Source organism: Acartia tonsa, chromosome 10 (assembly GCF_053477335.1).
Source record: "Acartia tonsa isolate MP-2025a chromosome 10, ASM5347733v1, whole genome shotgun sequence".
NCBI classification, from domain to species: Eukaryota; Metazoa; Arthropoda; class Copepoda; order Calanoida; family Acartiidae; genus Acartia; species Acartia tonsa.
Window position 1 is genome coordinate 20,540,529 of NC_137269.1, and position 25,967 is coordinate 20,566,495.

Consider the following 25,967-nt stretch of genomic DNA (forward strand, 5'->3'; position numbering starts at 1 on the left):
CGTAACAAAAATCCATCTTTTTTTTCCTTTCCCACCTCCCCTCTCATCCTTCGATTTTTGTTACGTCACAAAGATAAAAAGTTAGACACTATTACTAGGTTCGGAAAATTGTTGTCAATTTATTTAAAACACATTGAATTTATTTTTTGGTCAGTTCGTTTATCCAGTAGGAGAAGATGGGGTAAAGGGGGTGGAATGGATCATTCTTTAATCCATCTGCGTGTTTCATTATATCAGAGAACATGAAAATTAATGTAACATCCAAGTAATAACATATCCATTCTTGTATGGTAATAGTTAAGCCACTAATGGATAATATTAACTGTGTTGAGAGAACGCTCTAGTTGGCGGAAAATGAATAATGTTTAACAAAACGTTCGCAATTTTGCATAGCTGATGTTAATTCAAAGTAGTTAAATAAAAAAAAAATACCACCCTGAAACGAGCAAACACATTTCAACTTTCAGTGTAGGTTATTAATAACAAGCAGCTATGTCCCTAGTGGCACTTGGGGGTAGGGGTTGGTGGTTAGGTCGAACCTAAGCTTTAAAAGAAAAGTAAAAGAAACATACTTTTGGGTGGAGGGATTTTTTCCAGGGTAGATTTCCTTTGGGGTGTGGTAGGTATCTTCTCCATCCATTGTTTTAAAACTTCCCTCAATCTATAAGAAGCTAAACTGTAAAGAAGAACCATATCAATCCCTCTGGTAGCGAGATCGTAAGTTACATACAGGCAAACATCTTGTTACTTTTATACAAGGATTAAACGTGGAAACACCTTGAAATCTTGCATATTCTAATCCTGTGCATTTAGGTTTGACATTACTAAATGCAAAGAAAGGTCTTTCTTTCTAATTATACTAGCGGCTTCGCCCCTAGCCTCTAGGGGCTTTGCCCAAGAGGTGATAAAAAAAAATTATTGCGAGAGACCATAAAGGACCATGGAAACTCCTTCAAAAAAAAAACAAAAAAAAAAAAAAAAAATGGGGGGGGATTTTTTGGTTTTTGGGGGGGTTGGGGGTGTCCCACCCCCCGAGAAAATAGCTTAAAACCACCACAGGACCAATAGGTAGATACCCTGAAGAGTAGAATCCGATCGGTTCAGTGGTTACCGAGATCTTAAGGGACAGACAGACAGACGGACGGACAGACGGTCAGACGGACAGACAGACATCGTTCTACTTTGTATTATAGATTAATTGCATTTTGTCAAGTTCAGCAAGAAAATTTAATTATTATTTGTGGAGTAGTTTTAGCTATTTTTTTAGTATTATGTTACTTTTAGATAAAAATTTGTCCATTTGTGATAAGTTTTTAAAAATTTACACACAACAATAATAGTGTTCACATTACTTGCTTTCTTAAGAATAATCAAATGCTTTTATTAGGTCTAACGTACAATAAATAGTACTTTAACTGTTAACATTAAAAGCATAAATTAAATGTGAAAAAATTTAAACAAAGAATTTTTAGTAAATTCAAATATAAATTTTAAAAAAGATTAAGTAATATTTAAATCATAAGATAATGTTTTTTTTTGTTTAGATTTTAGATTTTTTCTGTATAAGGTATTCTCTCAAGAAAAATTGCATTAGAAAAAAATGCCCTGTCTTTTTTTCTTCTATCTTTTAAAGACTAAAATGGAAAGATGAGGGTCGACTTCTCCCCCCACCCCCCTTTTTCCTTAAGGCCTCTATGGGCGTAGCCGCTAGTTTAGAAAAATAGTGTTAGACAAAATTTAAGATTTATTCAATATAAGTACATTTATAATGTAATTTTCCCTTTACCCTGTTTTATCTAAGTATTAGTTAATAATCATAAATTTGGAATATAGCTTATAAATTCACTCCGAATTGAAGACAAGTTTTCATACAGAACAATTATGTCCTATCCTATCATTTTTTTTTGTCTGAAATGAAATATTTGAAAACTAATCCGATTGGGTTCTCTATTTCAGGTAAGATTTATATAGGTCCTTTGATGATTTAGACTATCTTATATTCTAATTTAAGGCTTAATTTTAAGTTGTTGTTTTTTCTAGTCTCTTTCTGCCCCTTTAAATACAGATCCACTAGGTGTTAGGAGTGTTGCTGATAGTAGAAAGTATAGTTAGTGTATAATTTAATGAAAAGTACAAAATAGTAAATTCATTCCATCATTATCAAAAGGGGAAAAATTAGAGAAATAGCTTGTGTTTGTTTTAAAAAGATTTTGTTCCAACTCTTGTTTATCTCAAATAATATTAATAAATTCAGATTAAAGCTAAACAATTTTCAATTTATTTTTCACACTAGAATATCATATTTAAAAGCAAAGATTTTTTGTTAATTTAGTGGTGTTGTCCTATTGATTTCAAAACTAGGATAGTGGACTCTTCATAGAAAGCATAGTCACATTATAACCATTACCAGAAAGTCCGTAAGTTTATTTAAAACATGTTGATTTTTAACTTTTTTGACAAAATTCTTTTGTTTGACATAATTATCTTATTCATCTGATTTTTTAAACAATGATTCCTAGGAAAACAAGATACTATTTTTATGCCAAGAGTCACAAATTATAAATATGCTCTACTGTTTGATTTCAGAGCTTCACTTTTATAGATGTTGTCATCCTTGTTATTTTATATGTTTATGCATAAAGGTAACAAGGCTTTCATAGATTGGACAAAAATACATAATCAATCAAAACCATTAAAATTGCATGTTTATAAAAAAAATGCCACTAATTAGAAAGGGGCAGAGGTTTAAAAATACCATATTATCGTATTTGATATCAAGACCAAGATCACGGAAATTATTGCTAAAAAGTTGAATACATATTGAGCCCTTCAAATGTTAGTGTTTGTATTTATATATTAGATGAGAGAGAGAGAGGGTTATATTCAAACCACGGCTAAAGGATCTTAACAGAAAATATTAAAACTTCAAGAATAGTCCCTTTCGTGACAACGCCTCTTAAGGGATGTTTCGTCAAATTTTCATAGTTGATTTTATCCTTTTACTAGCACCTGCGGGGGATTCTAAACCTGCAGGGCAAACTACCTAGCCCTGCGGGACAATTACATAACATAACCTAACCAAAAATAACCTATCAAAAGATACTATGAAAATATGACGAAACGCCCCATTAGAGGCATTGTCACGAAAGGGACAATACCCAAAATTTCATTTGAACGTGGGGTCCTGGAACAAAATAAACAGTTGCCATAAAAAATACACAGTCCTGCTTTATATGGTGTGACAAAAATGATCTAATGATAATAAAAAACCCTAGCCTCTCCTTCTATTAAAGAAATAACTTGTTCAACTTTTTTCAGGGGAGTGTTGGAAATTTCTAATTGAAACCTACTTGTGCATGGTGATGAGTTAAGCTTGATATTTCCCCCACTCTTACTATTGCTGTCAACTGTCTGACATAACAGACACAAGTACCATTTAAAACCTATCGACTCTGACTCGAACCCGACTGCTAGGCACACAGTTATTCCTATCCAGGACATCCTTATTGCGTCACATAATCTGTATTGAAGCTGTTTATAGTGCCTATAAAAATGACTACATACAATACAAATGACCAATGATATACCATTACACAGACTAAATTACCAATGGTAGACCAGTATACATTTTAATTGACCAATGGTAGGAAGGTATTACGTCATTTTTTTTATAGGCACTATAAAAAGTTTAAAAAGTATCTCATTGAGTAGCAGTTGTTCTAAAATTAACAAATATAAAATTACAGAAAAGAAAATTTGTTATACTTAATCCGTGTTTTCCACTTTGCAACTTTCAATTCAAGGGTTCTTCAACTCATAAACTTAGATCACTTTCACCAACATCATTCAATTCAACAGTATGCTTAGATATCAATCTATCTATCAAGCTATCTTTTTGGAAATCTTTTTATCTAACCTATCTTTGTATCTGTCCCTTAAAGCTATTTATTTTATCTATCTATATTTTTTCTTCCTTTACTTTTGCTTTATTTTGAAAAACAAATTGAAATGCTTAATTTTCTTAGGAAATCTAGAATTATGCTCCACCTTAGCTTTGTACATAATTATATTACCAAGACTGCAATCATTAAGATGAATACATTTCTAGCAAATTACAATGTTAGAGATATTTAGTTTAGAGCAATCATTAAGATATATATATTTATAGTATTATAATTTAAGAGAAAGTTAGCTTTAAAGATTTCACCAAAATTCAAATGAATGACTTTAATAATCTTTATGAAATAACGCGTATACGATAAGGCCTTAATCAATACTCACATTTACATTCTCCATAAAACTTACCGAAAAAATGTGGGTTTTATTGAAACACCACTATGTAAACCCTGTCAAAAGTAACAACCTTTTGTCAATGTACAATTTTAATGGAATACTTTGACTATTATAGGTTTTTAAAAAGTTGTAATAAATGTGGTCCTGGGTCGCAGATCGACAAAACAATATTCTATTGAAAATATTACTACATACTTGTGGTGGTATACTAACTTAGGTATAGTCCTCATAATTTCACAGAAGCCTTTCGTCTATGTCTAGACCCTGCGGGGGCTCTAACCCTACAGGGCAATCCCCTAACCAAACTTAACTAACCTAACCTAAAATAACTAATAATCAAAAGCTTTAGTGAAAATACGACTAAACGCCCCTTTAGAGGCGTTGTCACAAAAGGGACTATATCCTAATTTTTTTTATAGGGAAGGTCTGATATATAACCTGCAAATGTCCACGGGAGTATTTATTATTCATTTGATAACTGGAAACCCTGTGAAACCAGGAAGTATACAATGTTAATGATTTATGTCGACACCTTGGATTTTAATAAAAGTAGCCATGCAACGACATGCAATTAACTAAAACTCTTAAATAATGATATTAGAACCATACCTTAAATTTAAACACCATATTTGTACACAATCATAGATATAGATAGATATCAATTTAGAAATGGATTTATTATCACTTAGATCTTGCACAAACTTATCATTCTCTCTAATTAAGTGAAACATGTAAAGGGCTAAAAAAAACGATCCCCTCCCTCTACCTCCTTTACCCCATCCCCTCTCCCTCTAATCGATCTTACCAATAAATGACAGGGGATATAGCAACCTAAATTGACGACGAATTTTCCCCTGTTATAATATCCACGTATATTGTACATCAATTAATTAAGAACACAAAATATAGATAGATAGATGTAATATATTATTCATTTGAAAGATGAACACTAAGCTGAACATCCTAACTGAACAGAAACTTTATGGCTTCATTTTTTTTACTTAAGATAAAACCAGCACTGGCCCTATATGACACGTTTCTGAATAGAAAAACTATTGGTGGCAAGATATTAGATGAAGAAATAACGTAGTTACAAATACTCCCCCACCCCTCAATGTTCACCACTCCTAGCAAAACGCTTTGCACAATATTGTTCAGATGTGTGTGATCAAAAAGAGGGAAAAAGGGAATACACATTTCAATTTCCATATTTCAAAGACAAAGGGGGGGGGGAGAGGGTAATGAACCCTTTCGCACACCCTTGACCTTATTCATTATAGTATACCATCAACCAATATATAAAGTAACTTAGGGAGATTTACAAACTTACTGTAAGTAATGCAAAAACTTTTTTTCTTTGGGTTTGTATGAATGTATGTTTGTGTCTTACAATTTTTATGTATGTGTGTGTTTGTGATTAATTTTTAATTAGTCCAGCTAATATAAAATTCTTTTTAACTGTTCTATATGTAATTCTTTTGTTTATTTTAACCAATTATGAACAGTTTTTTTTAATGCATTAATAATTGAATGAATTTCATGGCATTATTAAATGATGTAATAAATAAATTATTAGAATTAAATATTAAATAGAGGACAAATATTTAATTAAGTTTTACCATATTACATATTAGATTTTGTATTATGTACATAAACAAGGATGGCAACATCCATAACACCACAATGCATAAATGAGTAGAGGGACTTTGCAGATATCATGTAGACTAGAGTATTTTAGGTGCATTTAGTAAAATTCTAGAAAACTAAAAATTCATTTTGATCTCAAAAAAGCCAGACATTTAGAGGTCAGTTGAAATTAGTGCAAACTCTTTTTTTTTCAAAATTTCTTCAAATATTTTACTTTGCATAGCTTTTAATCTTAAATTTTAGCTTCACCGAACACTTTGTTTGACTGGATCCTCCCCATAGATTAAAATATCAAGAACAACCCAACAGGCCGACAAACAAAGTAAATTATATAGAAGGTCCTTAATACTTAATTTTTTGATGCTTAAGTATTCTCTATGTTATATAAAACAGAAGCCGATTAAATTTTTAATTGACTACCATCTATACATACTCATTTGTTAATCTAAGAGTGGATATACTTATAGAGGAGAGAGGGGATTTATTGAGAAGCTCCGCATCTAATAAATAATAAATGATGTTATATTTGTCATGAATAAATCTTAATCTATTAGTGAAGAAAGTAATGATATGAAACAAGGAAAATACAATTATGTATGTAAGTATATGGCATACTGTTTAGTTTAAGAAAAAAATATCCTGTGGATATGATAACCTTTACGAGGATGGGATACACTAGAAGATCTTATCTAAACCAAGTCTGTCAAATTTCCTTTTGATTGAACGACTTTTGTCTTGAAGTCCAAACTGTATATAGTAATGAGTTGCGCCTGTTTTGGCCAAGCATTTCCTCAATCCCCTTAAAAAATCTTGTAACTTAGTTTTGGGCCTAGATTTCAACCCATCCACTACCCAACTACGTCAGAACAAGCTACTGGTTACAGAAATACATACACGAAATTTTAATAATAATACAATCATACTAAAAATAATATACATCAAAATTTAAGTCAGGGAGGGAGGGAAAATTTTAATGTAAATGACTTAGAAACTTTGGATAGTTTTGTTACATTTTGATTCTTTGGTTCAAACCCTTCCACCTATGATATTTTAATCTACAGGAGGGTTAATTTTGTTTATCAGGGATATGCCACAATTTAATTAAATCCTACTCCTCATAACCATATAAAACATTGAATTTGAAGTTAAGAATTAAATAGTTTGGATTAATTTTTTTTAAAAATTAGAATCTCTACAATAACCAATGCTTAACTTTTAAAAACCCCATTCTCACATAAACGACCCCTTAAATAGTGGATGTAAATATTCTTTTTTTCTCCCTGAGGTAGTCATTTTATTCCCCGAGGTAGTCATTTTTTTCCCCCGAGCATGGCAACCGGTGAACAGAATCTCAGTTCTGCACCAAAAGTCTCGCACGACTGAAGTTCCCATGTCTATACAGTCATATTTTTATGAAAATCTGAGAAAATATTTTTAGAAGATTTTTGAATTTTTTTTTTGAAGATTTTAAATTTTTTTTGGAAGATTTTAGAATTTTTATTAAATACTAGAAGAAAGCATAATTACCTCGGGGAAAAAAATGACTACCTCGGGGAAAAAATGAAAATTAAAAACCAAAATTAAACCACATTTTAGCATAAAAATATCGCTACATCATTTATTTCCTCGGGCAAAAAATATTCATTCCTAAACAAAAAACTGGATAGGAATACCCCATTTCCAAGATTTTTATTGGCAAATAATTCTCTTTTTTATAGGTTAAGAATCCACCTGAGGTACATGTAGAACTGTATATGCGTAATGTGTATGTATGTATATGTTAGATTACCCCACAGTTCATCAATCTTTGTGCACCATATTACATTACTCAACATTTACATAAGTAAACAAATAAAGGTAAAACATTCCACAATAACAAAATATAAACAAGAATGAAATCAATCTGTAGTGAAGCTCATAATTACAATAAATTTACTAGATTAAATGTATAATTAATAGACAATTATGTTGATTGGCGAGAGGATTCTTTCCTAAACAATTAGCCATACATCCTGAATAGCAGTGTTTCAGACGGACGAGTGAGTTATGGAGAATCTATGATACTAAAAAATGTATGGATTATTACAAGTCACATTTCAATTGTTAAAAAATTAATAAAATCTAGGACAGTAAATTAAAAACAAGGAGAATCGGGTGTTAAATTTTTCTAGGAACGTTTAAACTTTGAAAATTGAAGGTACCCCTCCCCACTACAAAAAGTAAAAAAACGTTACGGTACATGTAAGAAGCTCCCTTGTAAAGGAGAGGCACAACTACCTAAAATATCCGACCGCTATTTAAAAGTGGTGGTAGGGGGATTAAAATTCCATCTCTAAAAAGTGTTATACAATTCATAGGTAGACCTCAAGACAAAGAGGGTGCAATCAAATGGTTACTTTATTAATAAAATACTTGCAAGTATAAATCTGTCAACAATACCAAATATATTCAACTATCTATATTTCTATCCACCTATCCATCCATATCTATGTATGTATTATAATATAGTTAGTTAATGGTATGAGAATTTGCCAGCTATCAATCAACATCAATCCATCCATCCCTTCTGTTTCTCTACATACCATTAGAAATAGTTTTATTTTGCAAATAAAACTTTTTTTTCTACAGTTTAGAATAATCATTTCTAAGGTAAACAAACCGGTTCTAATCCTAGTTGATTATACAGTTGGCCAACAAAAACGGAATCAATAAATGACATTTTATACAATCATACAATACATGAGTTTTCAATGGGGTTCTAAACGGTTTTCATAGGTTTAAGTGAGCGTTCCTATATTACGAACCAAAGTTCAAGTTTACATAAAAATTCTTTCCCAGAAAAGAAAAATATAATGTATAAATTAAAAGTATAAGTAACCAAAGTATGTAAAAGATATTTTTGTAAAAAAAAAGACAGCTGCATTATAATGTGACACCTAGGTAAATCTTAGAGAATTTTAGAAGTGCATATGAAGCCACCACCACTTGTAACTTTACTTAAATATACCATAGGCATTCAACGTACAAATTTTTGCATTCAAAGAATTAATAGTTTCTGAGGTTACCAGGTAGAACGAATAACCTTTAAAAAATTTCTTACTTAAAATTAGCATTAAAAATATGATTTTCCTAACAAAATTTTTATTGAAGGAAACCACCTTTCGCTTTCAATATTTTTTTCTCTTTCATAAACGATCTATTTTAAATCTTTAAAATTAAGATATGAACCTTGAGTGGAATGATTTTTATATGGTGAGGGGTAAGTCTAGGAGGGAAAAATAAATTTATTGATAAAATATTAAAGGTACCATCTTAGAAATGCATTAGTTATATTCTAGTTCCACAAATATATTGATTTGATTTATTTTATTTGATAAAATTTAGTAAATAACCCTTGTGCTTATCATATGTAAGGAATAAAGCAAGAAACCATGAAATGGAGGGCTAGAAACAAAGTTATCAAATCCTTCTAAAATTTACATCAAAAAGCACGATCTAAATTGAGAATGCATAAAACTTATTGTAAGCAATCATTTCATCACCCTTGTTTCAATTATATAATAGATTGATAAAACAGTTTTTGTCTAAATTTGTAACTGGACAAAGTGTCTTAAAAAATCAGCCTTGTGACGTCATAAAAATGAGGGATTACCCATCTCTTGTTTAGGGGTTTTCTTTTTTACTTCTCCTCTCATCTCCCTTATTTTAATGACTTAATATGGCTGATTTTTGAGACACTTTGTCTAGCTACCTAAATTGTATGGCTCAAAAATTTTTATTAATTGGTCAAATAATACATATCTACATCACAAAAACTTAAAAATCACATACTCTATGCGATTCATGTCTATTTTTTTTGAGAGATTTTTTCTAAAAGTTGGAAACCTTGTTTGCTGAAGTTAGCTCATAAAATGTGCAAAGAATTGGGATATCATTGCAGTTTTCATTCATATGGAATAACTTTACACAAACTATAAAATGGTAATCAAGATATATTTAATATCTGTAGATAAGATTTTTCCAATAAATCCATTATTAATGTAGTTCTATTGATACTAATAGTGGCCTCGACTCTAGCTTCGATAACTGTCCCAAGAAGAAGAATTAATTATATTCAGTATTTTGTAAGATCTCAATTGACAATGCAAAAACTTAGTTATCTTTAGGATAATTTTTATCAATTGACCTCTCAATTTCCGACCTTTGACTAAAATCGCAATTATGTTTTGAAGAAAAAAGTATAAAACTATTCCATATCCCTTTTCTTTCTTAAGGTTGTCATCATAAATTTGGTTGAAATTCTATAAAGTATTGCAACTTTCTCTTAGATAACAATAGATAGTTAATCAGGTACTGTACTTGTTCATGTGGAAATTTGTGACACTTTAAGAACTTTTTTATTATCTTTAAATCATCTAACAAATGGTATTTCTTTCTTAGAATGAACATTTTGCCAAGTCAGGTTATTAATTTAATAATTACAATAGGATAATAAATGTGTCTCATTTCTTAAGAAATTCTTTGAAACGTGTTGTCTTATTTATCTCAAGATAACGTTCAAAAGTCAGGGAGGGAGGGGACATTGGACTGTAAATTATACTGGTACCAAAACATTTCTTTCTCAATTACTGTCTTTAAACTTTGTGTAATCTTATATAATCTTGATTTGTTAGTATTAGCTAGCAGTGTCTAAACTATTCAATAAAAATGTTTGATATATAGGCCTTATTTAGGGCTTATCATGAGAGAACTACATCTATTAATCGTCTCTTGCCTTATCTCTTAAGATCTCGGTAAAAAATGTAAATTTACTTTCAGCTTCGCTTCTACAGAAATTATTAACCTTGCTTTTGATTAATTTTTTTTTCAAACGTATTTTTCATATTTTATTATTATTTAATTTGACATTTGAGTCAAATTAACTTCATTCTGTTCAAATTTATTGTATAAATCTTCATAAATATATTGGAGTGTATACTTATGTCTATCGAATGCTATTTTTAGGTCAAACTGTAGTAAATTACTTATTTTCATTTATTTTAGTAAAATTAATCTAAAATAGTAGGTACTTGCATAATATCACATATCAATATCAAATATAATATAAAAATAATAACAAATATCACAAAAAGTATAATTTTCTAAAAATTATAACTATGTATTTTTCTTTGTCCAAGTCGCATCATAACTCTAAAAATTCAAACATTTTAGTAAAATAATAAAATACTTGGGAAGGGATGTTTGTTTGACTGTTCGTCTCTATCTACTAAAACTTTAGGTCCAACAGCCAAGGATAACTTAGGGGAGCAATGTCTTATTTCTTGTCCAAAACATCGGGTTTTAGATAAAGTAACAACTGACATAATACCAAGTCCTGACTGTGTTTGTTACTGGGCCATGGCATTATTCCCCTATTTTCACTACTATCGGCGGCTACGCCTCTAGAGGCATATAGGGGACCTTGGGTTGGGGGGGAAGTCGAACCCCTCCTTACAATTACAGTTTTTAAAGAAAAAGTTTCAAACATTTATTTTAGAGAGTGATTTCTCTTGGGATGGTGGTGGTACCCTTCCCCAAAATAGTTATAAACCTTACCAGGACAGAAAGTCGACACGTTATTAATTACACTAAAGCCGCAGGTTTTAATCACGGTTTACACATTTGTTTTGGATAAATGGATTAAGAAAATAGCACAATATTAAAGTTACTAGCGGCTGCGTCCCTAGTATCTAGGGATATTAGAAGGGACTGAAGGGAATGAAAGTGTAGAAAAATAACTTAAAACCTTACAACGATTTTTTTTATAAAAATTAAACAGCTTAAAACCACCCTGGGACCTATAAGAAGCTTCACTCTAAAGGAGAACCATATCGGTTCAGCGGTTAGCGAGATCCTTCGCTACAGACAAAAAAACCTTACTACTTTATATAATAGGATATATGTCTATGTTAGATCTTAGAATAAATTTTGCGCAAAATAATTTTTAGAATAATTAACTTTAATCCTGATACAGATATGAAGTAATGACGTACGCAATTGCGTCTGTTATAAAGTAGTTGCGCTACCTAAAATAAATTGTACACACACCTGCATGGATAGAGAGATAGATGAATTTTTCAAACATAAATATTTTTGATGGATCATATTTACTTCATTGTCATTGTACTTCAACTAAAATTTTTCTTTCCAGAATAGCTCGAAAAACGATTAATATCCGCTGGATTAGAACCGGTTTTCAGCAATATTGAAAAATCATGTTTAGCATCGTAGAACAGACAATTTTCTACGAATATTAAAATGAAATTCATAAAATCAATATCATTTTTGTTAGCCCTGTAAGGCCGAATTCTATAGTTTTTCTTTTAATATCCGCGGAAAGCTGTCTATAAAGCGATGCGATAAATAACTATCATTGAATAAACTATCCTTAATTAAAGAGGTGATATGTATGTTAGTCTGGTGTTTAGGATTTCACTAAAAGCTTGACTGATCAAAGGCTCGACAGTTGTTTGTTAGTAAAAACTTGTTTGAATTAGAAGGAAGTGTTGTAGCTAAACTGGTTATATCTGCGTACTGTTTGTACATCAGCGTGAAATGTGTAAAAGTTGAAAATTTTCAAACAATGTATTTGAAATGCTATAGGACAGAAAAACAAATTGATTTAGAATGTCTGCACTACTCAAAATTGTTGATTACAATAGTACAAACACTACAAAAATAAGTCATCAATAATAACAAATTTTGGGTATAGTCCCTTTCGTAACATCGCACCTTATGGGGCAATTCTTCGTATTCTTCACAGTGGCTTTTCTCCTATTTCTAGCCCCTGCGGGGGGCTCTAACCCTGCGGGGCCAATTACCTAACCCTGTGGGACAATCATCTTACCCAATATAACCTAACCTAACCTAAAATAACCTATAAAAAGCAATTTTAAAAATACGACGAATCGCCCCTTATGAGGCGATGTTACAAAAGGGACTACTCCCAAAATTTTGAATATAAAACCTGGCGCAATTTTAGATATTGTCCTTTGCTTTTTGAGGCGAGGAGACTTATTAACATACAATGTCTGTTCGTTCATATAGGTATTAAGTTTTTTTCCTACATATGTGGGGGTTTTATGTGGACAATTGTATAAAATACTATAAATTATTTTTGCCTAAGGAGGCTTAAATACCTTATTCATAAGTTGCTGTAATAAAAAAAGTATTTTTAAAGCTACGCTTCTATGATTGGAAGCTTGAATTCTTGTTTTATATTTTGTATAAAAAAGAATGGCTATATTTTACTGTCAGCTTTATTAATGATTATTGCAAGTGCTCACTATTTGTCTTTTTTAGTAGCAATGCTACTTTATAAGTGTTTGCGTTAGTCTGTTCTAAATGAAAATGAATCCATTATAATAATTACTTAGACACAAAGCTAAAAAACACTTTAAAGTTTTGAGAAATTACTTACAAATGCTCCAGTAAAAAAAGCGGGCCCAGTTTTAAATGGAACATATAAATCAGGATTCTAAAAATAGTTAATTACTTTTTTACTAGAAAGGAAATAAGAGGTGTTTATACGTTTTTTTCACCTTTACCATTAATGAACATTTAAGCTTCTCACCCCTCCCCCCACTTTAAGTTTATAATACATTCAATTTGAATTTAAATTTTTTTGGTAAATGATTTTAGGATCTAGTGCAGTTCACGGTAAAATGTTCCTGTGACCGATTATCTACAAAAATGTATGAACTTTAAAGGCTGCTAGCGGCCAAACAGTTAAAATATATATACGGTTAGTACACAATTTAAACAGAAGGCATACAAATAATTAGAAATAGCCATTACTCAATAAATGCATTAAAAAGTCTTTTACCTGTGTTTTATTCAGTCAAGCTTTCCCTGTACATCATTGGATCTTGACTATTCTAGATTTTTTGTAGGCCTTCTATATGTACGTATAGCAGTTTTGCAGCTAGTAGCCTTTAAAGTTCTTAGATTTTTGAAGGTAATTGTTCCCTGGAATATTTTACCGTGAACTTCACTTGATTCAGATTTTAAATTCCATATGTAACAATGTATAATACCTTTTTAACATGTTTTCTTAACATTCTCAATGTGTAATCCAAAAGTTTTGAACCCTGAATATAATTAAATTACCTAAATTTGATGAATTTGAATAATAATCAAAAGAAGAAGCTACTCATTAATTCATGCTTAATATTGCTCAATGATGCATTTATGACGTCACTTTTTAACTTTGGCTATTAATTTTAAACTCTACATCAAAAACAAAGACGATGTGACATAAAAATATCCTATAACTATCCAAAGGCATATATAAAGGTTCCTGAAGATGCACAAACTAGTCAGACAAACCATTTCCGAGATCTTTAGCTTCAGACGGAAAACCTTAATACTTTATATTTTAGGATGAAAAAAATAATTGTGTTCGTTTCGATAAAGCCTATTTTTAGCTACTAGGGTGTACAATACAAAGTAATGTTTAATATTGGCAGCTACGCGTGCAGCCTCTTGTTAGCATCAGGGAAATTAACCTGTTGCCATTTTAAGAATCAGCTGGAAGTCCAAACCTGACCAAAATATGAAAATCCCTCATTAAAAAAAAATATCAAAGCATCCAAACAGGTTTAAAGTTTAAGTTTATATGTTTGGTCTGTTATGATAAAAAAAACTTTGGAAAATTTTTCATTTTGTGTCCACATTTGTTGTCAAAAAAGGTCATACTTTATTTATGACTCTGAGTTTTAGTACCTTTGGAAAACCAAATATTGAGTTTTGAATATTTCTGTAACCTAAAAAATAAAATAATTACACCATTTCCATTATGTCTTCCAACCCGATTAATATCCACTGGGGGTTGAATCGGTTCTGCGCTATACTGAAAAATCATGTGTCGTATCTTATATTGAAGACAATTTTCTGCAAATATTATAATAAAAATCATAATATAAATTTCAGTATTGTTGGACTAATATTTTTTTATTTTATTAAATTCATTAATAACAGCTAATGATGTGTCCAACTATTTCAAACATAAAAAATGAAGAAAAGTAAACTTAATTTTGAAGTGATTGGCATTGAACAAATCCTTGTATAAAAGTAAAAGGATGATTGTTTCTTAGGTCTCAAGAATGTTTATAAACTATTTTGGGGGAGGGATAAATATTCTCACTTTTGCGAAGACACTTGAACGCAACATAGACAAATTATTATACCGCGAGGATAGTCACTTTAACAACTATGAACCAGGAAGGGAGGGGATATTGGGCTGTTTATTATACTACTCCCCAAAGTTTTCTTATTCGTTGGTATTACAACTTAAGGGACTTTTATAAATTTTGATTGGCTGGTTCATTAAGTCTGGTGGCCAAACGTTTTCAACTACTAATTATCATCTATAGAAAGGGTAATTTTGTCTATCATCATTGGGGATGTACATCAATTTATCAACCATTGTCTTATCCCTTTAGATCCCTGGCCGTGAAATGTATAAAATTATTTGTAATGTAATTAATTATTAGTGCAAATAGTATGATAGATTGATAATTTCTACATGAAATAATGTATAATGTCTACAATTGGTCATATAGCGAATAGTATACAAATTATATTTAATTTAGGACTCGGCAGCCATCAACCGCCTATAAGCCTTTTTTAGTTTTCAAAACATCCTTCCTTAGGGTTTGAATTTGAGGCTTATTCGCAGCAGATCCATTGCTGCCGAGCACTTATTAAAATATACATGTAACATTCTAAACTAAAACAAGGATTACAACATACATACAAGTAAAGCTCTAAAATAAGACGGTAGGACAAACAAACATTACAGTTGAGAAATTAATAAGCAGAATTTAGATTTTTAGGTCTAATCTAAATTTTGAATAAAATTGCGTAAATGTAGGAACTGTTTAAAAATATTTACATTATTAGGACCAAATTTAAGAGATGATTTTTAAAAATAATGTAACCTGTTGTCCTAGGAATCATTGTTAAAATAATCAATTGAATTGAATAAATATATCATACAAAATTTATTGTCAAAAAGTTTAAAATCAGCAGAAATTTCTGGCAAAGATTACATAGTTGCAACACTTTCTAAATTGAATATAACTGTTACATGAATTATCATGAAAAATTTGAAATTAATAGGATAATTATGAAAAGTACGACTACATTTATCCGCAACGTACGGACGGAGTACGGACTGGCCTTAATTATAGAAAAGGTTCGGTATTAAACATTATACGTTACCGTTATCAACATAGGCAACAAAACTGTGCATCAAAGTCTGATAAAATGGCTTCAAACTAAAATAGTATTTTTTTATGGTTTTATACAAAGAGAAATAAGAAATAAATAATTTTAGGTTTTGCGGAATTAAATCTAAAAGAAGATTTTTAGCAATAATTTTAAGAGGTTTATAGAATATAGCTGTCTAAAGAAAGAAATGCTATTTACACGAATATTTAATGGCAAAAAATCATTGGAGATGTTTTACAAAATAAATGAAACCTGATAGAATCAGTATCAAGATACATGCCCCCATGTCTAAAGACCATCTCATATCTAGCTATATCAGATTTTGCTCCCATATTTCTTTCTCCATGTATCAAATCTTTGGTAGTAAAATTTTCTATCTCACTAAAAGAAAAAAAAATCCTTATACTTGTTAAAACTTACGTAAATCATGGTTTCATAAAATTATTAAAAGGAAAGATTCCACAACCAACCAAAAAAGCAAACTTTGAAAAGTGTTATATCAAACAAATAATAGAAAAAAGTCAGGGAGGGGGGGGGGGGGGGCATTGGGCTGTTTATTAAACTAGTCCCCAAATTTTTATTTCCTTGTTTTTTGGCTTAACAACTTCGGTGACTTTTAGTGAAGTTTGATTGGTTGGTTCATTAAGTTGAGTGTCCAAACGTTTCAACTACTAATTGTAACCAACACAAGGGGTAATTTTGTGTATCATCATTGAGATGTACATCAATTTATTGGCCATTGTCTTATCTCTTTAGATCCCTAGAAAAAAGTAATCGATTTTGCAAAGTGTTTTGTCAGGGGGGTGTATTTCTTGAGGGGTAAAAAAGTGATAAAGCAGTTCTTCCCATTTTAAGGTGCTTGTTGTTTTTAGACCGAAGATAAATTTTAAAGCATCCAGAGGTGTATTATATTTTTAAAAAATCATGTGCAAGTTCCCGCTTTGGTCTCAGATAAAAATGTCCAAAATCGACCCACCCTAGTTGACACCCCTCCATACCCCCTTCCGCACATATATATGATTTCACATTTGTGAAAAATTTATAAATCAAGAAAAAAGAAAGCAACTTGCCTTGTTAAATTTCTTAGCATAAATATTCCTGAACTTTTCTTTTTCAATTCATCAGATATTTTTTCTGTCCATAGAATTATCTAAATTTAAAGAAATGTAACTATTCTATAATTTAGTGTGTACCACATTAAATAAGAATAACTTCTGTCTTATTGACGGGTATAAAAAATAATTAATAAAAGTCTTAAAAATACACCAGTGGCGTTTATAGGGTCTAAGAAACGTTTTATTTTATAATCAATTGGATATGAGCTTTATGGTGTTTTGATATAAATTTCTTAAACATGACTTTAGTTTAATGCCAGCGGAATATACATAAAGAATCAGATACATATCTTCAGGGGCGTCCAAGCTTTTTATTTTGGGGGGGGTAAAAAATTTTTAGGGGGGGGGTAATTTGTGTTTGGGGGGGGTAAAATGGCGCGCGAAGCGCGCCGCAAATTTTTTTTACCCCCCCCAAAATTTTTACCCCGGGGGTAAAATTTGCTTGGGGGGGGTAATTACCCCCCCTGAAATCTGTTGGCAGGGGTAAATTTAGTATACCCCCCCCAAAATTTACCCCCGGGGTAAAATTTTTGGGGGGGTAATTAAAATTTTATTAAATATATAGTATTAGAAATGCGCGCGAAGCGCGCAAAAATTTTTTTTATTAGAGATTTTTTATTTTGGGGGGTGTATTTACCCCCCCAAAATTGTTTGGGGGGGGTAAATACCCCCTCCTAAATGGTTGGAGGTGCCTACGGCACCCCCAGGGTAGGGGTAAATTTTGAATGGGGGGGGTAAAATGAAAAAAATTTTGGGGGTGCCTACGGCACCCCCAAAATCGTTTGGGGGTGCCAATTGGCCCATTACCCCCCCCCTTGGACGCCTATGCATATCTTGTATACTATTATTTGTGATATGATACACTTATATAATATCAATTGTCCAGACAGGCATGCAGTTGTAATGAAAAAGCGTCGAAACCTTTTTAAAGGTATTTTTGTTTTATAGCTACCTAATTTCTGAATAGAGTGGTTGTTTTTTTTACTTAACATCCCAATTGGCTATTTTAGAGGGTGTATCAGAGAGGTGTAGAGCAAAGGGGGGGGGGGGGGTGCAGGGAAGTGGAGTAGGTTCCAAGTCATTTTTTCAGTAAATTAACCATAATAAATCTATTTACATCTGTAATCTATTTATAATAGAAAGTATATCATAAAATAACAAGTGTTTTAATCTAAAACTAGGCAATTTAATCCAAAAGTAGCACGGCAACAATTAAATTAAGGTGTTTAGGTTTTTAAACTAGTTAACTCTTTAATGTAATAACTATAAAAAAGGAAAGAAAAATGAAGCAATTAAACAACAACATTTGTTCTTATAAGCTTTAGCTATCTTAGTCGTTCGAGCGAAAAGGCGGACATACAATCATTACCAAATTTGGAGTAGCTTAGCAAACTTCAAAATTACGTAAGTACATTTCTTTACTTATTCAAGTGTACTTAGAAGTAAAATGTTAAAAGTATACTGTAAATATGAAGCTTTTCTAAAATACACAATTTACGTCCGTCATAAACGGAACAATCGTTATTTTGAATAAAAGTTTTTTTTTTATCTTGGTGTAAATAATAATATGGGAAGAAATAAGATTTTTATTGGAGAATTAGCCATTGCATTGAGGGAGTAGACATTGGGCTGTTTTTTTACAACTGTCCCTAAAGTCGTATAATAACGTTTTCTTATTCGTTTGCTGAACAACCTGGGGAACTTTTATTGAATTTTGATAAGTTGGTTGATTTAGTTGAGTGTCCAAACGTTTCAACCATTCATTGTATTCTACAGAAGTGGTATTTTTGTGTATCATCATTAGAGATGTACCTCAATTTATCGGTCATTGTCTTATCCCTTTAGATCCCTGAGAATTAACATATACTTGGATGTTATAGAATTGTTTGTCTGAATCACATTCCCTAGTCCCTGGTTTCAAAAATTTTTACAAATAATTTTTTTTTATTTTTCGCTGTTTATAGTGTTGCCATCCTTGTCAAATAATGGATATTTTTACCTCATAATAAGGATTATTTCTTCTAAAAGACATAATGTTCTTGATATACTTATCTGGTATATCTTTACCAAACCATAGGAAATGCATCTTTCTAAATAAAAAGTATAACAAGTTTTGTACAAATTATAAAAACTATAAAATTACAATAATCTAAACAATTTATCAGGGATATAGGAATGAGACATTGGTCATTTTATTTTTGCCTGTTCTGGACTTTAGGTACTGCAACCAAGGCAATAACGCATGGAATGCCGCTAAAAAGTTATTCTTCAAACAGCTGAAGCTTACTGACCATAAATTATAACAAGTAAATATTGGTTGGTTGTAAAAGAATGTTATCAAGTTAGAACATGAAAATTTAATTAGTTGGCCATTGTATGTTCACTTTATGCCCATGGAAAAACCATCTTTGCCATCTTTTAGAAATTTTTATTTTTTTAAAGAATTAGCCAAAAAAATCTGATGCAATTAGTTTTTGACCCTTAATAAGGGGGGCCTAACAATTTCAAAGTAAAGTGTTTTTTTTCACCAAAAGGCATAATAAATGCAACTGCACTACTTGAATTTAGAAAAAAAGTCGGGGGAAAAATCCCATGTCAGAAAGGTTAGTTATGAAGTTGCGGCGCTACAATAATTATTACTTAGGAATACAGTATTGAGTCTCCTGTTCCTTACTCACATCCTCCAGAGACTGAACAGCCACGGAACCTGACGTCCTAAGGGTTAAATAAAGACTATTATGCCAAGTAGTAATAAAATTTGTAGAATAGGCGTAAAAGTAAATCTTCAAAGTAATAAGTTTTTTTTTTGTATCTAGCAAAGGATCTTGCTGATCGCTGATTCTCCTTAGATGGTTTTAGGCTATTTTATCTTTGTACATAAGTCTTGACATGGTTTTAGGCTATTTTTCAGCCCTACCATATCCCTTCGAATACATATAGCTAAGATGCTAGGGGCACACCCGCTTGTATAAATATAAACTTAATGCTTAAAAATACATTTTTCTGTAAATGTGTATGTCTGAGAGCGCGTCCATTTATTATTGGTTGATTCATGCATATCATACCACCTGACACGCAATTAGTGACAGATTCAAAGTCTTGTAGAATATTCTTACATTTGCAGTGTCGTTTCTTCAAAAATAAATTACAGTTTCCAAAAATTTTGAAGTATTTTATATGATATTTTGCAGAAAAATAAGACTGGCTTGTATTTTAGTATTTCTTACCTTATTAATCTTAAAAATATTTTAAACACTGACATTTTAGACCGTATAATTAACATACATACCAGACGCAACCCAATCTTTCCCACTTTTGTATTAATTTTGATGGAACATGATTCCAGTTACGTCATATTTTTCTTTCCCGAAAAAGGGAAGGGGGGAAGAAAATCTCTTCAAAAGAGATGGGGAAAACCCCCTTTTCTCCCATCTCTTTTTTTCTTTCCCCCTTCCCTTTTTCGGGAAAGAAAAATATGATGTAACTGGAATCATGTTCCAACAAAATTAATACAAAAGTGGGAAAGATTGGGTTGCGTCTACATACCAACATACTAGAGTAGTTTTGCTTCTAAAATTGTTATCCTTACCCTCCTAACTTAGTTGCCGGCTTGGATTGAAGCTCATTTAATTTATGCACAGTTATTCTATCATCTAAAGTAAGCCTTTAGTAGTATTAATCTTTCAATGGGATTTAAAATAGAATATATAGAACAATTAATTCATTTTATATGTTACTTAAGATCAATTAAATTGCAGATTTAAAAAAAAAAACTTTGCAGTACTTGTACCATCGCAATTTTTGCATTACATAATAAATATTTTGCATGGGTATTTTTTTGCTTAAATCAACCATATTTTGGCTGGGGGCCAAAATTAAATTTTTTTTTTTTTAAATGGGACAGGGTATCTAGGATTCTAAAATACTCTCTTTAATTAAAACCAGGTTTACCCTATATGACATCTACAAATTTATTCAAATATTTTTTTATAAACATAAATGTAAGGGGGGGGGGGGCTGGATTGGTATATCTCAGTTGAAAGATAGAGATTGGCCAATAAATATACGACTAACCAGTTTTGAAAGCATAGCAGAAAGACTGGTCATAAGCAACCCCTTGGGATGCATCCACTCTTTTTACTTCACTACTAAATACATGACTAACCAGTTTTATAAGCATAGCAGAAAGACTGGAAATAAGCAACCCCTTGGGATGCATCCACTCTTTTTACTTCACTACTAAATACATGACTAACCAGTTTTATAAGCATAGCAGAAAGACTGGTCATAAGCAACCCCTTGGGATGCATCCACTCTTTTTACTTCACTACTAAATACATGACTAACCAGTTTTATAAGCATAGCAGAAAGACTGGTCATAAGCAACCCCTTGGGATGCATCCACTCTTTTTACTTCACTACTAAATACATGACTAACCAGTTTTATAAGCATAGCAGAAAGACTGGTCATAAGCAACCCCTTGGGATGCATCCACTCTTTTTACTTCACTACTAAATACATGACTAACCAGTTTTATAAGCATAGCAGAAAGACTGGTCATAAGCAACCCCTTGGGATGCATCCACTCTTTTTACTTCACTACTAAATACATGACTAACCAGTTTTATAAGCATAGCAGAAAGACTGGTCATAAGCAACCCCTTGGGATGCATCCACTCTTTTTACTTCACTACTAAATACATGACTAACCAGTTTTATAAGCATAGCAGAAAGACTGGTCATAAGCAACCCCTTGGGATGCATCCAAACTTTGTACTTGACTGAGCCCTGTTACAAAAGCTACCATTCCAATGTTTATTTCGCGTGCCTATAATTATAACAAATAGATTTCTAACAGCTGTAACCAACAACGGAATTAATTCGAAATATTTGGTAACTTCAGCTGATCTTTTGTGGTTTTGGGGGGCAACACTTTTTGGTAAAGATACCATTTTATCTGCCCCCCCACATATTATTTTAAGTTTTTTTTCGCTTGTTGGCTATATCGTATTCCTGAATTACTGATTAAATGCAGGGTTCTAAAGGGATAAGACATTGGAAAATAGAGTTATGTACATCTCTAATGATGAAAAACAAAAATACTCATTCTGTAGATTAAAATTGTTAGTTGAAAGGTTTTGAACACAACTTGATTTGTGCAATAAATTAATTCATCGTCAATTGTCTTATCCCTTAAGTCCACTACCTTTTTTTAAAATTCAAGGATTAAAAAAAAATCAACAGATTCTTTAAAATCTGTAAATATTAAGAAATATTTGTCTCTAAAGTAGCATTTTTATTAAAGACTGATAAAAATTAGGACAGACCAATGGGTGAAAATGTAATTTGAATAAAATTCCTCACCCTTTCCCCAATATTTTTTACTGTTATGAATTCATGATAATTTGAAACTCCCACCTAAAGAAAACAAATAATTAGTTAATAAATTTCCTATCAATTTTTCAATAAAAGTGTAGATGAGAATTTAAGATAATAATCATATTATAGCATTAGATAGTCTTGTAACTTAAGTTAACGATTGTATTTTTAAAATGGGGACCAGCACCACAGGTTATGTAGGGATAAAGTTGAATATTATTTCTTTATTTAATGCTTTTGAATTTTAGTGCAAATTGTTTTTTTGTCGTATTATCTTACCAAACATAGTATGACTAAAGGCATTATATAGTACATATACTTTCTTTCTACCATTTTTTCTTTGGTTTATTCTGAAAAATAAATAGAGTTCTAGCAAAATGATATTAAAATCCAAAATAGGAAAGTTACAGCAATTTAGATATTGCAATCATTACAAAATTTGGATAATCTGAAATAAGTAATGGGACACATAAAATATTTTACATTATCAACCTGTATAATATTCCTGTCATTAGTCTGTAATTGACTATAAAACTCTTTCAAAATACCAACTTTTGGTAGCGAGGCTACTCTATACTTCATTTTGGCTATCCGTCCGTTATTCTTTCTATCTCTCCATCAGTCCGTTACATTATGTAGAAAATATATTTACTCAGCTGCTATTATAGCTAGACCTCTCATTTTCCCATAATTTGAGTATTTAACATCCATAGCAGTCCGACTGCTTCCAAGTAGCTTTTTAGCCGCTTTCATTTTTTTACTGATATCCACATACCTGTGTTTTTGTTCCGATTTTTCGTCGTTTAAAGGGATTTTTGTCTTCATAGATAATACTAGAAATACATGTACACAAATTTGTCTCTCTAACTCTACTGGCTACCTAGCGCCAGGCCTCTAAAAAAGGCCATTTTTGAGATCCCTTTAATTCATACAAAAATTTCAAATGCATAGGAGAATAACTTGGATATTAATTTAGGTGTTCTGCATATTTTTTTGATTATAAAATCCGATTAAGATTGTTGTGTCAAAAGTATGCTGTGCTGTCTTTGAATCGTGACTAGCGCTGGTGATGTCTGCTTTTATCATTTTTTCAGCATTTTTTTCAGAAAACTGACCGGCGCTAGTTGTATAGTAGACGTAGACAAAATATTTTTGGGAAATCATATCTTTGTCCTTGTATGTTTGAGTTCAAATATACAGAAGAGCTAAAAACCTGCACATTGCTGAGAAATTGTTAAAACCGCCGTCCTACCGTTATTGTTGGTTTTTTAGAGGCCTGGCGCTAGGTAGCTAGTAGAGATAGAAAGATGAAATATTGGACATTTATTTATAGGCCCCTAAAATTACTTTTTAGGTCAGCAGAAGAATTTAATTCGAAAAAGTGTATTTTGAGGTCTAATTTGTAGAACAATGTAGCTTATTAAAATGGTTAATTTCAGAAGGATTACAATGGAGTTTCTGTCTTATCCTAATTATACTTTTACGAAAACAATTTTTGGAACCAACCAAAATCATATTGTTCTTAATTTTTAACATTTTGATTTTTACAGTCTGCTAGTATGTTAAGCTTCCTCTGCCAGTAGAATAACTTTTACAGTATGGCTTTGAAACAGATTAATATCCGTTGGAAACGAACCAGTTCTTATCCATACTGAAAAATCATCGTATTACAGACAATTTTCCACGAATATAACAGAAAAATCATAAAAACTGCTTTGTTAGACCGAGCCTTCAGCCCATCGGGGCAAAAATATGGTAAAATCTTATAATTTTTCATTTTAAATAAAGTCTCAAAGTTTTAATAATTAAACAAAAGAAAAGTTAAATTGCTTCTAGCAACCAAAGTCCAATACAAGGAAAAGAATGAATTTAAGATCCATTGTATTATCCCTATATACCTGGAGCCTAACTTCAGAGTATTTTTTAATAATTTTTTTCTGCAAAATTTAAAGCTTCGCGTCTTATATGAAATAGTTGTCCTTCTTGTTGTTATAAATATACTGTTTTAAACTTTTTATATTTAGAAACGTACTAAAATATTTTTAAAAATATATATTCTAATATGTAATAAAAGTACATATGTATATGACCAGAGATACTTGGATAGGTAATAAACAAAATATTATGCACCCCTATATTTTCATGTGGTGCTTTCCCTCCAAGTGCCTATCGAGAACGAAAACCCCACGGGGCCTTTACCTGGGGTGCATAACACTAGCGTATTACCCAGAACCGAAAAAACTTAACCTAACCTGGCTTAAGGAAATAAACAAGCAAAACCCCAAACATTATTTTAATGTATTTAAAAAATAACGAGGAGGGGGATTCATGCTCAACATATTATTCTGAGGGAAACGCCCATAAGTCTTAACTTGATTTTGAGGATGATAAAATTATTTTCTATTCATTTATTCTATTATGCCTGCATCTTTTGTATCATTTTAAAGTTGAACTACAGAGGAAAAACAAGGATGACAACATCTATAAGTGGCGAAGCTCAAAAATTATAAATAGATCGGGAAATACTAACTAAATAAATCTTAATGAAACAATGTAAAAAATTTTAGATTGTGGACTTATTTAATCCTTGAAAATTTTGCCATCTATCTTGAATAGGACTCAGGAGGCAAGAAAATCATGAAAACTTGAAAATCTAGGAATAGATCAAGCAACCTAACCAATAAGCAAATCTCAATAAAACTTTATTTTCAGCCGTCGATTGAAAAGGAATTGAGAAAATCACAATAAACACAAAAATCTAGGATTCGATCTAGCAGCCTAAATATTGGGCCAGTCCTGATGAACCTTGGTTGAAATATGTAGAATGTGAACTTGTTTAATCTCTAAAAATTTCAGCTGTCTATCTTAAATATGAGCCGAGAAAATCTGGTTTCCCCCATAGCGTTACTAAAAATAAGAACGATTTCTTTCACAAGACAGCAGCTAATGAAACCAATACAGATAAGTATATGTAGAAATAAGACAAATCTATATAAGTAGGTCTAATCCAATATAACAAGAGAAAAATTGACGTCAATTTAGGTTGCAATTTCCTTCAGCATTTATTGGTCTGGCGTTTATCCAGTACGTAGGAAGAAAGTTGATGGGGGAGATGGTTATTTTAGCCCGCTACCGAGTTCACTTTACAATAGAACATGAAAAATCTGGTATAAGATCCAAATAATTGTATATTCATTAGGGGAAGGGGGTAGCCTAGAGAAGATTAAAAGGATAAATCCTACACCCAAAGAAATTAATTT

The 25,967-nt window shown here is 31.3% G+C and overlaps 2 protein-coding genes across 4 annotated transcripts in view; one reads left to right on the forward strand and one right to left on the reverse strand.

Annotated features, from left to right (window-relative positions):
* LOC145329619 (uncharacterized) overlaps window positions 1-25,967 on the forward strand; it is a 330,978-nt gene that overhangs the window by 524 nt on the left and 304,487 nt on the right. The window lies entirely within an intron of this gene.
* LOC145329621 (uncharacterized) lies at window positions 10,957-23,078 on the reverse strand. 2 transcript variants are annotated; one of them, XM_080173932.1, is made up of 14 exons: window positions 22,987-23,078; window positions 22,693-22,746; window positions 22,039-22,156; window positions 20,917-20,980; window positions 19,968-20,042; window positions 19,327-19,417; window positions 17,283-17,362; window positions 16,465-16,593; window positions 16,204-16,259; window positions 14,704-14,744; window positions 14,016-14,069; window positions 13,400-13,456; window positions 12,028-12,111; window positions 10,957-11,130 (listed from the first exon to the last, which is right to left on the reverse strand). In XM_080173932.1, the coding sequence occupies exons 1-14, from the start codon at window positions 23,038-23,040 to the stop codon at window positions 11,095-11,097; spliced, it is 993 nt and encodes a 330-aa protein (XP_080030058.1). In that variant the 5' UTR covers window positions 23,041-23,078; the 3' UTR covers window positions 10,957-11,094. The 2 variants fall into 2 exon arrangements, with proteins under 2 accessions (XP_080030058.1, XP_080030059.1); XM_080173933.1 differs by lacking the exons at window positions 22,039-22,156; window positions 22,693-22,746; window positions 22,987-23,078 and adding an exon at window positions 21,584-21,844.